Source organism: Trichophyton rubrum (assembly GCF_000151425.1).
Source record: "Trichophyton rubrum CBS 118892 genomic scaffold supercont2.10, whole genome shotgun sequence".
Classification (NCBI taxonomy): Eukaryota; Fungi; Ascomycota; class Eurotiomycetes; order Onygenales; family Arthrodermataceae; genus Trichophyton; species Trichophyton rubrum.
In genome coordinates, this window is record NW_003456419.1 from 96,166 (window position 1) to 110,966 (window position 14,801).

At 45.9% G+C, this 14,801-nt stretch overlaps 4 protein-coding genes across 6 annotated transcripts; 2 read left to right on the top strand and 2 right to left on the bottom strand.

Annotated features, from left to right (window-relative positions):
• Window positions 1-919: 919 nt before the first annotated feature.
• On the bottom strand, window positions 920-5,169 carry TERG_07395 (uncharacterized protein). Of its 3 annotated transcripts, XM_003231728.2 has the most exons (5): window positions 4,928-5,169; window positions 4,785-4,846; window positions 4,633-4,721; window positions 4,420-4,560; window positions 920-4,334 (listed from the first exon to the last, which is right to left on the bottom strand). In XM_003231728.2, the coding sequence occupies exons 1-5, from the start codon at window positions 4,995-4,997 to the stop codon at window positions 3,200-3,202; spliced, it is 1,497 nt and encodes a 498-aa protein (XP_003231776.1). In that variant the 5' UTR covers window positions 4,998-5,169; the 3' UTR covers window positions 920-3,199. The 3 variants fall into 3 exon arrangements, with proteins under 3 accessions (XP_003231776.1, XP_047607232.1, XP_047607231.1); XM_047750387.1 differs by having other exon boundaries at window positions 4,420-4,721; XM_047750386.1 differs by having other exon boundaries at window positions 4,420-4,846.
• Window positions 5,170-6,542: 1,373 nt separating this feature from the next.
• Window positions 6,543-11,279, top strand: TERG_07396 (uncharacterized protein; the record flags this gene model as incomplete). Its single annotated transcript, XM_047748770.1, has 2 exons — window positions 6,543-11,206; window positions 11,264-11,279. 2 exons carry the CDS (start codon window positions 6,543-6,545, stop codon window positions 11,277-11,279), a joined length of 4,680 nt encoding a protein of 1,559 aa, XP_047604759.1.
• Window positions 11,280-12,155: 876 nt separating this feature from the next.
• On the top strand, window positions 12,156-13,022 carry TERG_07397 (uncharacterized protein; the record flags this gene model as incomplete). The annotated part of the gene is made up of 1 exon (XM_003231730.1): window positions 12,156-13,022. The coding sequence occupies one exon, from the start codon at window positions 12,156-12,158 to the stop codon at window positions 13,020-13,022; it is 867 nt and encodes a 288-aa protein (XP_003231778.1).
• Window positions 13,023-13,483: 461 nt separating this feature from the next.
• On the bottom strand, window positions 13,484-13,846 carry TERG_07398 (uncharacterized protein; the record flags this gene model as incomplete). Its single annotated transcript, XM_047748771.1, has 1 exon — window positions 13,484-13,846. The coding sequence occupies one exon, from the start codon at window positions 13,844-13,846 to the stop codon at window positions 13,484-13,486; it is 363 nt and encodes a 120-aa protein (XP_047604760.1).
• Window positions 13,847-14,801: the final 955 nt, after the last annotated feature.

Genomic DNA, 14,801 nt, shown 5'->3' on the forward strand with positions numbered 1-14,801 from the left:
CTGCCGGTGTCGTCGCATGGGGAGAAGAATTTGACATCCAAATGGATCGATAAATCCGTCGAAATGCTGAACCGAATGCCGATACGCAGAGGACGTTGTGGTTACCCTGTATACCTTCCATATACAGATTCGCATTTCACATTCCTGAGTGTTGTGAAATTCCGATATCTCGAGCACATTTCCATCCGTTCACAGATGACTGTCGAGGAAACTAAAAGCCCAACTATTTGGAGGAAAGGAAAGTATGGACATGCTGGGAGGATTGCCGGAAATGATGGAATGTAAATGATAGGAATCCCAGGATTTTGGTTTGGCCTGGAGGGAGGGATAGCCTCGGGGACAGAAAGGTGGAAAAATTCACTGCTGGCAAATTGAGCTGGAGAGAAAAAGGAAAGAAAAGAGGGAGAACAGTTCAGAAGGAAATCGACTGCCGGGGGAACATCTTCGTCAAATGTATTTCGATGCTTGGGTCACCGGCTGTCAGGACAAGGGTAGAATATACCCATTATATATGCACGACCACGTCGCATCTTGGCCAGTCATTCCTCTTCTCAGGAAATTTTCCACAGGGTTGACATATGCGACGAAGCAGAAACGGCAAGAGGGATGGATCAGGGGGAACGCTACATATTTTTCCAGCTTAAATGCAGCGGCTTCTCTCCACCAGTTCGTCTCTGCCAGAATTTCTGTTTGTTTCCTTTTCCTCGGGTCTTGCGGTTCCCTCACTTGCCTCCCAACTTTTATGGCTCTGAAGTTGTTATGTTTCCCTATCATTGGACAGTCGGGAAACGGCTCCTTTTCTTTTTCTTGAATATTTTTATGTATTCTCCTCGCTTCAACCCTTGCTTGCATGTCTGATGGCTTTTTTTTTTTTTTTTTTTTTTTTTTTAATTTCTTATCAAGCGTTGTCCTGTCCCGGCGGAATGGTAAAGGGTAAAAAGGTAAAGAGGAGACGGATCTACGAATGGCTGGGAAAAGTTTGTGCGGACGTCTTGCATCCCATAACTCGGTTAGTTATCGTTTCTTTGTTATATTTTCCTCGGGCTGGCAGAGCACGCCGGAGTTAGTTATATAGGGAGGAGTATGCTCTGTTTCATGGTCATTCCTCAGGATGACGATTCATGGTGATGATCTATTGCTACGATAACGAGTGGTTAGTTACCTTGTTCTTTTCCTTGATTGTCTCCTTTTCCCTTGCTATGATGGTTATGATATGCCTTTGTACTCTGTTTTATATAGAGGGTTGCATTAAAATTCCCCGTCATCGTTCTTTGCTGTTTTCATTCTGTCTCGGTTATCAATACTAGTAGGCTCGCTATACAGTTCGATAGGGTCATAGATGTTACGTCTATCGTTTGCGGTGCATTTATTGGGCCCTATATTCTCTAGCTCCCGGGCATCAACCGGCATTAGTTTGCATATATACTACATGTACTTTCTGCCATGGACGTTGCCAGTGAAAAGGAAGTTGCAACAGTATCAAATTAGCAGATGTTGTTTGGGCGCATTTCCCGCTTCTTACTCCAGCGTAAGGGTGCTTAAGGAGTCATTATTGTAGCTAATTAGCTTGACATTGGAGTATACTCGATAACAATTAACTAGTTACCCCCTAAATAACCAGCTAACTAATTAAGATTTCACTAGTTTTGCTGCGGGTGAGCCTCACTTATGTGCTACTTAAAATACAAAAACACACTGCATAGTTAATGACAAGCCCTTGTATTTCCTCATGATACGACCAAGGTACGGAGTGTCCGTCATGAAATATAATTTAACTCTGTAACATCTCGTAAAACTCTCCAAAAATGGAGTCAGTTTCCTGTATATACGAGATATCGTGACAATGTACTCCGTACACATGGGGAGTCTGTTGCCCCTGTAACTTCAAAATAATATCATTGGCAAAGGCACTTGATTCTCTTACGTCCCGAGACTGGAGCTCCGAAGGAGGTCAACTTCGTGTTTGCTTCCCCATAGATTGGGCGGAGATATCTCCGTATTAAACATGTTCTGATATTTTAACTGGGCTCCTAGTCGCCATGCGTTCACGGTAACCGATGATTATATTTCTTTTGGAAAAAACCCTGGAGAGGAGCTAAATGCTAAGTTGAGATGCAATCTTCGTGTGACAACATGGAGCATCTACAACCTAAATTAAATACTCTCTAGTGGCTGATTATCACTTACTTGCCGACGTGCCTCACACACTCAACTCCTCCCTATGCAACAAAGGCCGTGAAATTACCAAGCAGGCTGGATGGCACAAAATTACAGCCTTCCCTTCCAGTTGAGCGTGTATGTGACAACGACTAGCTGAAGCAGTGGCATCCTCTCTTCCTTGGTATGGAGTAGGGCTAGCTGAAAGGAAAGGAAAGGGGTCGGTTAACTTCTCGTTTGTCATAATTATAAATACCTGCAGAATTCCCTGCAACCTACCATTGGGGTTGGAGACAAGGGTCATCGACAGTGACTAAAAGCAGGTGCATGAAATCCACCCATGCATGACGCTGTCTCCACGTTCATTTGTCAACCAGAAGAGCCCTTGATCTCGTATACATATAAGGGAGAACATGGTTAAAAATTGAACTTGTTGTCTCCTCGAAAGAAACGCTGATTCGTGGGACAAGAAAAGGGGTTCCTGCTTCATTGTTTCATGTCAGATGCTCGCTTGCATCATACCCGGAAGATATACAAATCTTTGCGTGGGGTCGACCCTGATATTCATTATTGACGCTCTGGAGACGTGGCGCAAGATATTGGGCAGTTTTGGATAAGCTGAGGCCATCCTGGTACTCGTGCAGGCATGCAGTAAATGGACGGGCATGTCTAGACGTACTCCATAAGTATGTAGTTACGATTGGCTGCATTGGGGATGCCCACAGAGCATTACCTTTCGACCTAGCCTAGAGAATCATCCCACAGAGGGGAAAAAGTAGCGAGGCTGGAGGAGACGTTTCGTCATAGCTAGTCCAGTGCATCCCTATCGTAAGGCGTGCCGCTGATATGACGTCGTGAGAAGCCCAGAGAGAAATAAAAACGGGGCACAGATGGCGTTGTTTATCGATTACAAGCGTGCTGGATAAAGTTGTTAACTTGCGATGATCAGTTAGTCGACTATTATCTGATCGAGTTATATTTTTCCATTTTATATTTTGCTTTTCTTTTTTCCAATTCCAATTTTTTAAAAGGTTGGTTAAGGTTATCTCCGGCGTCCTTTATTCTGCGCTCTGCCAATGCCATTCAACATCGCCTGTCTTCTACCATCAGAATCGTAAACGTCGCCACCGGCGGTAGCGGACGCAGCTGCATTGTTGCCGCTGTTATTATTCATCCACTCACGTCCGGAGCCAGGGCTGCGTCTTCTCATTGTTCCAGGCCCCACTGCAATGATATCCTCTTCGCTCTCGCTATCTGATATGTCCAAGAGGACAGGCATGCGGAACATCTCATGTCCATCATCACTGGTTTCTCCCTTGACGGGTTCAATAGTAAGCACGTCGGGGGTCTCATCTTCGAGATCAAGCCGGCGCTGATGAACCTGTTCAGCAGGATGGATATCGTATTCATCTTCCCTCTCAACGTATTCAACATTTTCCTCGACTTCCTGAAAATCAGGCGCTAACGCAGACCATTTCTGTGGCGTGACAATTGACCATACATATATACCGCCAGACTCTAGCCCACAGGCTACCACCATGGGTTTGTTTGGGTGCCACTCGACGACTCCCAGCTCCTCTTTCGGGCCTTCAAGAATCTTGACAAGTGAGCCGTGGCTGCGTTCCCAGACATAGATGTCATGGTTCATAAACGTGGATGCAGTCACGAATTCACCCGTTGCAGAGAAAGCAACATGATTCCAGCTTAACCTGTTCACCACATCTTGGAATTTGTGTTCTATGTCGAGCTTGATATTAGATGGTTCAAGGTTAACGCCAAGCTGTGAAAGGTCTGGCATTAAAATGGTGCGTATCACACGGTCGGAGCTGTTCGCAAGTAAATCCCGTCCATTGCTTGCAAGACGCAGAAGTATTATAACACCGTTGCATAAACGGGTGGAATGGATTGTTTTGCAGGTCTGAGTTTCGATGATGTTGATCCAACCCTTTGATGTGCCAGCCAGAATATGATTGCCAAGTGCCGTGAAGACGGTAACGCAAGTTGAATGTTTTGCATCCTGTGCAGCTTGCTTAGCAGCTACTGCGGGATCGACTTCTTCTCCATTCTCCGGTTGCGGCCGAAGAGGTGCTGAGGGTAGTATACGCTTGATAGGTCGAGGAGAGGAAACGTCGACGAGGACTGGTTGGTCTTCAAACAACGAAGCCACAAATAACCAACTAAGATGGAATGCTGTTTAGTTCCTTGTATCTACTCCGCAATGCATCCCGTTGGGAAGGGAAAATGCCTGGTGTGTGGACGTACTGGTTGAATGGATGCAATTCTGCAATATATACGGGAGCTTCAAACCGAACCGTCCGTATCCGTGAGCCATCTTTCAAGTCCCACAAAACGCATTTCCAATCTTGGGATGAACTCAAGAGGTATCGTCCATCTCGGGACCAACTGTTAAGAGTATCATTTAGCACTTGTACCTGTAACCCGCGCATTGAATTCGTGGAGGTAATAGTACCCTACCTTAGTGACTGGATCTGTTTGCTGTGTCCGCGCAATTTGCGCGCGACACCGTTCGTTTCGACATCGAATATCACGATGGTACCATCGACCTACGAGAGACTTTAGTTCATGTTTTCCCAAGCGTCTCTCCATAACAGAGTTATCTTCCATACCCTTCCAGAAGCTAGAAAATCTCCTTTGCGATTGAACCGCAGACATGCCGCGTGGCCGCTCCCTTCAAAAAAAAAAAAAAAAAAGAAGTTAGAAAAGAGCTAAAGCGAGCCCAAAAAAAGGTAGTACGTGAATATTATCTTACTAAGAGTTCCCGTCAAAATATCTGGGTAGTCCTGCGCCAATGCAAACGGATCAATAAGGGCCAAATTCATGGTGTGCGGGAAGCAGTGAATCCCAGAGTAAGCAGCACGCGCAATCAGTCATCCTTGGCCCTGGACCATCGTCCTCCTTTTCCCGTCGAAACCTTTAGCTACCCTATGGGCCGCTCTCCCCTTTATCCGTGTTGTAGGACAGTGTTCTTGTTCTTCTCTTCTTCGTTCTCTCTCTGTGTTTTTGTCGCTGTGAATGAAAATGAAGTCAAAAACTTCCTGAATCGGCGTGCGTCTGATTATCCAATCACAACACTGAAATCTGCTGAGTCAGCCGCTATACCACATTGGGAACAGCCTGAGGCGAAAACTTCGAGCGAACTTCAATCAACAAGCGCAACTGAGGCGAGACTCAGAACAACGTCCGTCAAACATCAGCGCTGAACGTCTGCAACGCTCGCAAGCATCTAAGAATATCGCGTTTCTGCATCGCGGTATTTCTTTTGGCTCCCTTGTCCTCCGTCCTTCCCGTCGCTTCGCTTTTGCGCTCTCGGAAACCACGCCGTAGCAGCAGCTCAGGAAAAGGTCCAAAGGCGCCCTCGGGCAGGGTCTGCCAGTGGCCGGTAAAAGGCCATATACGGCCATCAGCTTCATCAAATACGCAGTCATTTCAGGCTCAATATAGTGCCACTTCTCGATATTCGACGTGAGACGGATCCCTTTGCGCGTCTTTAACCCCGGAGCAGGACTGTCACATTCTTCACATTCGCAGTCTATCCTTCCCACCAAAATTTTTTACCACCACATCCGCTGCTTGCGAAACCACCGCAACCATGTCTTCCGCCAGATTCCCGTATTCGAAGGCGCAGTTGCGCACGATTAAAGAGATCCAGTTTGGTCTCCTCTCACCTGAGGAGATAAAGCGGATGAGCGTGTGCCATGTCGAGTATCCTGAGACTATGGTCAGTTCACGTTTGGACGTGCAGAGGCAATAAATCTTTACTTTTCATACTAACGTATCTCTTCCTTACTCTAGGACGACCAACGACAACGGCCACGTGAAAAGGGACTTAACGATCCTCGTCTAGGCACTATCGATCGCAACTGGCGATGCGCTACGTGCGAAGAAGGCATTAATGACTGCCCGGGGCACTTCGGCCACATCGAACTATCTACTCCGGTGTTCCATATTGGTAAATATTTGTCATGGAAAAGTTTTTGAATCTTTCAAACTGACATTATGGTATAGGTTTTTTGACTAAAATTAAGAAGCTGTTGGAAACTGTCTGCCACAATTGTGGAAAGATAAAAGCCAATGCGGTTAGTCATCCCTTGTGGGATGGCAAATCATAGATATGGCCAGTATGCTGACATTTTATTTTTTTTGAATATCTTCAGTCTGATCAGAAATATCTGGACGCCCTTCGTTTTCGCGATCCGAAGAAACGTTTCGATGCTATTTGGCGCTTGTCGAAGGATATACTTATTTGTGAAGCTGACCCACCGGAAGAGGATGACCCTTTTGCCAAAGAGAGCTCAAAACCTGTCCAGGGCCATGGTGGTTGCGGCAACGTTCAACCCCAGGTTCGAAAAGAAGGAATCACGCTAATGGGTACATGGAAACCGAGCAAGATGCGCGACATGATGGATGATAACGAAATTCAGCAACCTGAGAAGAAGCAGATCACTCCTCAAATGGCCCTTACAATCTTTAGGAACATCTCAGAGGAAGACGTTCGTCTTATGGGATTGAGTAATGATTACGCCCGACCCGAGTGGATGATTATTACCGTATTACCTGTTCCACCTCCCCCCGTTCGACCTAGTGTCTTGGTCGGAGGCAGTGGTACCGGCCAACGTGGAGAGGATGATTTAACATACAAGCTTGCTGAAATTATCCGCGCCAATCAAAACGTTACCAGGTGCGAGCAGGAAGGCTCTCCGGAGCATGTGGTTCGCGAATTCGAGTCTCTGCTGCAATACCATGTCGCAACTTACATGGATAATGATATAGCTGGCATTCCCCAAGCAATGCAGAAATCCAACCGCCCCGTTAAGGCCATCCGTGGAAGACTAAAGGGAAAAGAAGGTCGTCTCCGACAGAACCTGATGGGAAAACGTGTGGACTTCTCAGCTCGTACTGTCATTACTGGCGATCCGAATCTCTCTCTTGATGAGGTTGGAGTTCCTATTAGCATTGCGCAGACGTTGACATACCCTGAGGTGGTCACACCTTACAACATCCATCGACTAGGCCAACTGGTCGATAATGGTCCAGATGTTCATCCAGGTGCACGCTATGTCATTCGTAGCTCTGGTGAACGTATTGATCTTCGGCATCATAAGGGTGGTGGTGGCCGAAATTTCCTGCAATGGGGATGGAAGGTTGAGCGTCACCTTATGGATGGCGATTTCATCCTTTTCAACCGTCAACCGTCCCTTCACAAGGAGTCTATGATGAGCCATCGTGTCCGTGTTATGCCATATTCCACTTTCCGACTGAATTTGTCTGTCACGACCCCGTACAACGCCGATTTCGATGGAGATGAAATGAACTTACACGTCCCTCAAAGTGAAGAGGCTCGAGCTGAGCTTAACCAACTATGTTTGGTTCCTTTGAATATCGTATCCCCGCAAAGAAACGGTCCACTTATGGGTATTGTGCAAGACACTCTTTGTGGAATTTATAAGATCTGCCGACGAGACGTATTCTTAACGAAGGAGCAGGTTATGAACGTTCTTTTATGGGTTCCGGACTGGGATGGTGTTCTTCCTCAACCTGCAATTCTTAAGCCCCGTCCAAGATGGAGTGGAAAACAGATGATTAGTATGGTTCTTCCATCTGGCTTAAACTTGCTTCGAATCGACAAGGACAAGTCTCCCATTTCAGAAAAGTTCTCCCCCCTGGCGGATGGAGGTGTCTTGGTCCATGGTGGTGAACTGATGTATGGAATGTTTTCTAAGAAGACTGTTGGTGCTTCGGGTGGTGGAATTGTTCATACAATCTTCAACGAATACGGACCTGATGCTGCTATGAGCTTTTTCAATGGAGCCCAGGCGGTTGTGAACTACTGGCTCCTTCACAATGGTTTCAGTATTGGCATTGGTGATACAATTCCTGATCTGGAAACTATTCAAAAGATCGAAAATGCAGTACGTGTCAGAAAGGAAGAAGTCGACTCCATTACCGCCAGTGCTACGGAAAACACTCTGGAGGCTCTTCCCGGTATGAACGTTCGAGAAACCTTCGAGAGCAAGGTATCCCGTGCTCTGAATAATGCTCGTGATGAAGCTGGTACTGCGACGGAAAAGAGCTTGAAGGACTCGAACAACGCGGTTCAAATGGCTCGATCTGGCTCTAAAGGTTCCACCATCAACATTTCTCAGATGACAGCGGTAGTCGGTCAACAGTCAGTTGAAGGAAAGCGTATTCCTTTCGGATTTAAATATCGGACATTGCCACATTTCACAAAAGATGATTATTCTCCAGAATCTCGTGGATTCGTCGAGAACTCGTATCTCCGTGGACTGACACCCACCGAATTCTTCTTCCACGCTATGGCTGGTCGCGAAGGTTTGATTGACACTGCTGTCAAAACTGCGGAGACTGGTTATATCCAGCGAAAGCTTGTCAAGGCACTGGAAGAGGTCATGGTTAAGTACGACGGAACTGTTCGCAACTCCTTGGGAGACATCGTCCAGTTTCTTTACGGTGAAGATGGCCTTGACGGCCAGTGCATCGAAAATCAGCGTGTTGATGTTATTAAATGCTCGGATGAACAGTTTAGAAACCGGTTCCGTGTTGACCTCATGGATCCAGAGCGCTTGCTTTCGCCAGACATCCTCGAGCAGGCGACAGAGATTGCAGGTGACATTGAGGTACAAAAACACCTTGATGAAGAATGGGAACAACTGTTGAAGGACCGCGCCTTTTTGCGAACTGTTGTCAAGGAAGATGATGAGATGATGCAACTGCCGATCAACATCCAGCGAATTTTGGAGTCGGCCAAAACCACTTTTAGAATTCGTGATGGCACAATTAGTGACCTTCACCCAGCAGAGGTTGTTCCACAAGTCAGGCAGCTGTTGGATCGTTTGCTTGTAGTCCGTGGAGACGATGCTCTCTCCCGTGAAGCTCAGGAAAGCGCAACTCTTTTGTTCAAGGCACAGCTCCGTTCACGTCTTGCGTTCAGACGCTTGGTTGTGGAATACTCACTGAACAAGCTTGCTTTCCAGCATGTTCTCGGTGCCATTGAAAGTCGATTTGGAAAAGCTGCGGCGAATCCCGGTGAGATGGTTGGTGTGTTGGCTGCCCAGTCAATTGGAGAGCCGGCTACCCAGATGACTCTCAACACTTTTCATTTTGCTGGTGTGTCCTCAAAGAACGTTACGCTAGGTGTGCCTCGTCTTAAGGAAATCCTAAATGTCGCAACGAACATCAAGACGCCATCTATGACTGTTTATCAAGCGCCAGAGTGTCGGATGAATAAAGAGTCTGCTAAGCAATTGCGAAGCATTGTTGAGCATACTAGTTTACGATCGGTAACAGAGTCAACTGAGATATACTACGATCCCAATATCCAGTCAACCGTTATTGAAAACGATATTGATATGGTGGAATCATACTTTATCATTCCGGAGGATGTTGCGGACGATTCATCACGACAATCAAAGTGGTTGCTTCGTATCATTCTAAGTCGACCAAAGCTTCTGGACAAGGGTCTTACCGTCCAAGACGTTGCAACAAAGATTAAGGAAGCATACCCCCAGGATATAGCTGTTATCTTCAGTGACAACAACGCCGATGAGCAAGTCGTCCGTATTCGTCAAATTCAAGATCCAAAGCAAGACGAAGATGATGATGACACGGAATATGATGTTACCCTCAAGAAATTGGAAAGCCACTTGCTCGACACTCTGACCCTACGTGGTGTTCCTGGTATTGACCGTGCGTTCATTAACGAAAAATCCCGAACTAGAGTTCTCGAGGATGGCTCGCTCCATCAAAGTGCAAGTGACCCTGAATGTAAGGAATGGGTACTCGAAACTAGTGGTTCCGCCCTTGCAGATGTGTTGGCAATCCCTGGCATTGACGCTAGCCGCACATATTCTAACCAATTCGTTGAGATTCTTGAAGTGTTTGGTATCGAAGCTACTCGAACGGCCCTTCTCAGAGAGTTGACACAGGTGCTTGCCTTTGATGGTTCTTACGTCAATCATCGACATTTGGCACTTCTCGTGGATGTCATGACTTCACGAGGCTTCCTTATGGCTGTAACCCGACATGGTATCAATCGTGCAGATACTGGTGCCTTGATGAGGTGTTCCTTCGAAGAGACTGTTGAAATCCTTCTTGATGCTGCTGCTTTTGCTGAGTTGGACGACTGCCGAGGCGTGTCTGAGAACCTGATCCTTGGTCAAATGGCACCCGCAGGAACGGGAGAATTTGATGTCTATCTTGATCAGTCAATGCTTATGGGCGTTGTTTCCAACAATGCAGGCTTAGGAGCAATGGGCGAGGAACCCAAGGGGATGCTTTCTGATGGTGCCGCTACCCAGTACGACAGTGGCTCACCAATGCAAGAGAACATGTATATCAGCTCCCCTGATCCTGATTCCCAATTTTCACCTGTCAGACAAGCCGGGTCAGAGAATACTGTTGGGTTCGCTGATTACCAGCCACCAAGTTATGGTGGATTCAGCCCTCATGAACCGAGGAGTCCTGGAGGAGGCTACTCTCCCAGCAGTCCCTTCAATACCAGTCCAACTTCCCCAGCATATTCTCCATCGTCGGGTTACTCTCCCACTTCTCCAGGCATGAGCATTACGAGTTCACGGTTCATTTCATCTCCGGCCTTCTCTCCAGCCAGCCCGTCATTTGCTCCAACCTCTCCTGCTTATTCACCGACTTCTCCTGGATATGGACAAGCTCAGTCACCTACCTCTCCTTCCTACTCGCCCACTTCACCAGGTTTCTCCCCTACATCGCCCAGCTACAGCCCCACGTCACCAAGCTTCAGTCCGGCCTCGCCTGTTTTTAGCCCTACATCTCCTAGTTACAGCCCAACCAGTCCAGCGTTGGGAGGTACTGGCAGACATCTTTCGCCAACCTCTCCTACCTCCCCGAAGTATACCCCAACATCGCCCGGATGGTCTCCCACCAGCCCGGAAGCATATTCTCCAACCTCTCCAAACTTCTCTGGCTCACCGACTTCTCCAGGTGGTCCGACATCTCCAGGCTATAGCCCAACATCTCCTACTTTTAACCCAACGTAAGTCCACACACAGGTATTGTTTTTATTATAATCATGATACTTACTATCTAGAAGATCCCCACGCCAGTAAAGCAAGCTTTACGGGTTAGATCTTTATTTCTTGTTTCATACAACTCCTCTAGTGTACTAATACTTCGATTTTCACTTCGATCTTTACTTCGATTCACCCAACCTCCCGAAAAACGCTTACGTTGTCCCATCCAACGTGCAGTTGGTTAATCTACTTTCTCTCTTCATCGGATCTGGCGCCTTGTACCAAACATTTTCATCCCCTTGAAATTCCCTTGTCAGAATGACCCCAAAAATTTCACTTTTAACTGATTCGTTATTTTTGAAATTGTATGTCCCTTTTCTCCTCCTTAATCCTTCAGTCTTTCTGGACAATTATTTTTTACCGTCAGAGGACCCTAGAGTTTCGTCTCTTCCCCAAATGCCAAACAGCCCTCCATCTGACAAAAAAAGAATAAAAAAAGGGGGAAGGACTTGAGGACCTTAGATTGTTATTGGGCACCCTCATAATATAGCATGGCGTTGGTGTTGCTTTGCTAGTGGCTTAGTTATTTGGTTTCCTACGCTTTGCTTGATGTATTCAGAGAATCTTCATACAATAGCATCTTAAAAGAAAATCCAACAAAAATAACACTCGATCCCACGTTTCCTTCACTATCAAGCTTAAATTATTTCGCATTTCGAATAGAAAAATCTCAACCCACAACTTGTCGCACCAGGCACTCGGTGGATCAAATTTGTCACGTGATTATAATTTATTTTCTAAAGGTTGTCAAAAAGTTGGTTGTTAATCTTCAAAAGATTTTGAGCTTCGAGTTATCACACAATTACCCTTCGTATGCCGGTGCCATACAACCCTTTTCTCTTGTCATCAAAGAATGCGACCCGAAACATAAACTTGTCCTCCCTATCACCGATATTTCTTTTCGTCGTTACAATGGACCCCCAAGCCTACCTAATGAACCAAGGGTGGTCAGGCCCAGGAAACCCTCTGAATCCTTCTAGACGGCTAGGCGCACACGGCGGGCTTGGTCTAACAAAACCGATTCTTGTTGCACGGAAGAAAAATACACATGGCATTGGGAAGAAGACGACACACGATCACACAAACCAATGGTGGCTGCACGGGTTCGAGGCAGCACTGCGAAGTATAGGAACAGACGGAAATGCGACGCCTGGTAGTGGAGGGTCTACTCCCGAAACTCCAAAGAGTGAGCTCTATAAGTTCTTCGTGCGAGGACCGGGGCTTGCGGGCACTATCAACCCGAATGAATATAGCAAATCCTTACAATCATCAACCCCGGATGGTGATACTCCTTCCAGCTCTGTCAATCGCGGCACATCAAACCAAAAGAAAAAGAGAAAACGAGAATATGTAGAAGCATTACCTACCGTTGATGCATCTCAGGGAAAGAAAGAAAGGAAGAAAAAGAGTCGGGATAAAAAGGGGAGGCTAGCCATCTGTGGTATTGCCACCCCACCAGAAGAGGAGGATCCTAAGGAACCAACCCCTTACATTGAAACGGTGGAGTCTATGAGAGAAGAGATCTCAGGTGGGAGGAAAAGGGGAAAGGAAGAGAAAAGAAAAAAGAAAAGGCGGCAGGCCGAAACTCTAGCTACTGAACTTCATACAAAATCGAGAAGATCCGATCAATCATCGGATGAAGATTCTCTGAAGAGAGAACTGGACAGAAAAAGAGCTACTAAGAAGGCTAGAATAGAAGAGAAACAGGGGAAGAAGAAGGAGAAGGAGGAACGCGAGAAAAAGGCTGAGAGGAAGTTGAAGAGGAGCAGTAAAGATTAATCACAAGTCCAATGACCCTTAGAGATCATGCATTTCTCATGCGCCAGCAACCTATCGTACACTAATTAGAAGGGAGGACCGATATACAGTGCCAGCCCCCCGCATGCTTGTAAATAGCAACCGTTGATGAGATAGATATCCCATTTGCATTGAATACTGTATTTTCAGGTTTCATGGCTTTGTTTGCTATTTGGAAGTTTCCCTGGTATGTTTGATAATAGCCACGGACGTTGTTCCCAGAACTCATCCTTAATAATATCGACGTGGGCTATCGCTACGTCGGCTTTCCTTCGTAGTTTCTGTTGCTTATATAACTGGGTCCTGGACAAATTTGTGTCCTCCCATCCCCCATCGTCGATGACCTTTGCGCTGGAGGTACCCTTAACTTGTTCCAACTGATACTACATCCGCTACGTTAGACATGCAGGTTGTAGAAATAGTTTTACCCAATGACTTGGAACTCACATCTCGGAACAAAACGCTCCCCTCTTGAATATTTCGGGTTCGTTGTTATAGTTGATCCCATACCTCGAAAAAAGGATCTCATTTTTATCGGATGATACAGTCCCCTGTTGATGTACGTTCAGCATTAAGAACTCCGAACCATAAAGGTTGAACAAAAGATTGAGCGAATAGTCAGTATATTTTACCTTCAATTCTTGCTCTGCATCCTGGTTTCTCATCCCACCCTTTAGCACCATGCTCCAAAATGTGGTATTGTACAGGTTGTTGATGTGGCCTTTGCGTCGATTAGTACGCTTTGCTACAATGTGATTTTCAAGACAGTAAAATTGAGCCTTACAATCAACTTGTCTCCAGCTCATGTAGTCTCTTAGATTTTTTATACTGGGGTATTGGACAGCTCTCCCATCGAATGTTGGCAGAAAATTAGGCTCTAACGGTGTGTCTGGAAAGTACGATATCCATTTATACGTGTAATGTGCTGTAAAGGTTGACACTATGGTCGACACCAGTTTACTATAGATAACGGGGTCAGTCTTCTGATATTAGTTCCAGGGGTATAATCGAAGCATACCTGCTTCTTCGCTCAAATAGCGAACAGTTTCGATGGAAAACGAAACTTTTTCAACGACCAGGTCAGTTGAGAATGTCGACATGGATACCTATCAGTATAAAAGCGCCTCCTTACCTGAACTCATCACTCACACCATATGCAATGATTAAATCAGGGATATCTTTCATAACAGCCTGGGCTGCTGAATTCATCAAATCCAGTGCTCTGCGATCATTTGGTTTCTCAAAGCGATATTTATCCGAGAGTCTATCAAGTGATTAGCAATGGGGCTCTACCCAAGGCATCAGTAAACCTGATTACCACTAGATACTGGAGTATTCTGGGTATTAAAATTGAATTTGGGGAACTAACTTGTGGAAGCCGCGTCCATCAATGCGTATCACAATCCAGGTATTTGGCAGAAGCACGTCGCTTTGCTCAAAATTCTTGACATACTCATACCTCTCATGTTGTTAGCTGGGAACACCAGTAGATAGCATTGACGTACTTTGAGTTAGCCATTTTGGAGGGTATTTAGAGATAATCTACTCTTCGTATATAAGTAAATAGGGTTCTATATCTGGACATCATTGGTGACTTCAAAAGAATATTTATATCAGCGCGGGGCTTAGTCATAGTTAACTATTAACTAACTAGTTAAGTTAATTTTAACAGCTTCATCGAGCAACGAAAATACATATTGAACGAGGAGTTCAGCTATGAACAGTATTGTGTATTCGTCAAGGGATACGGTATTTCTATTC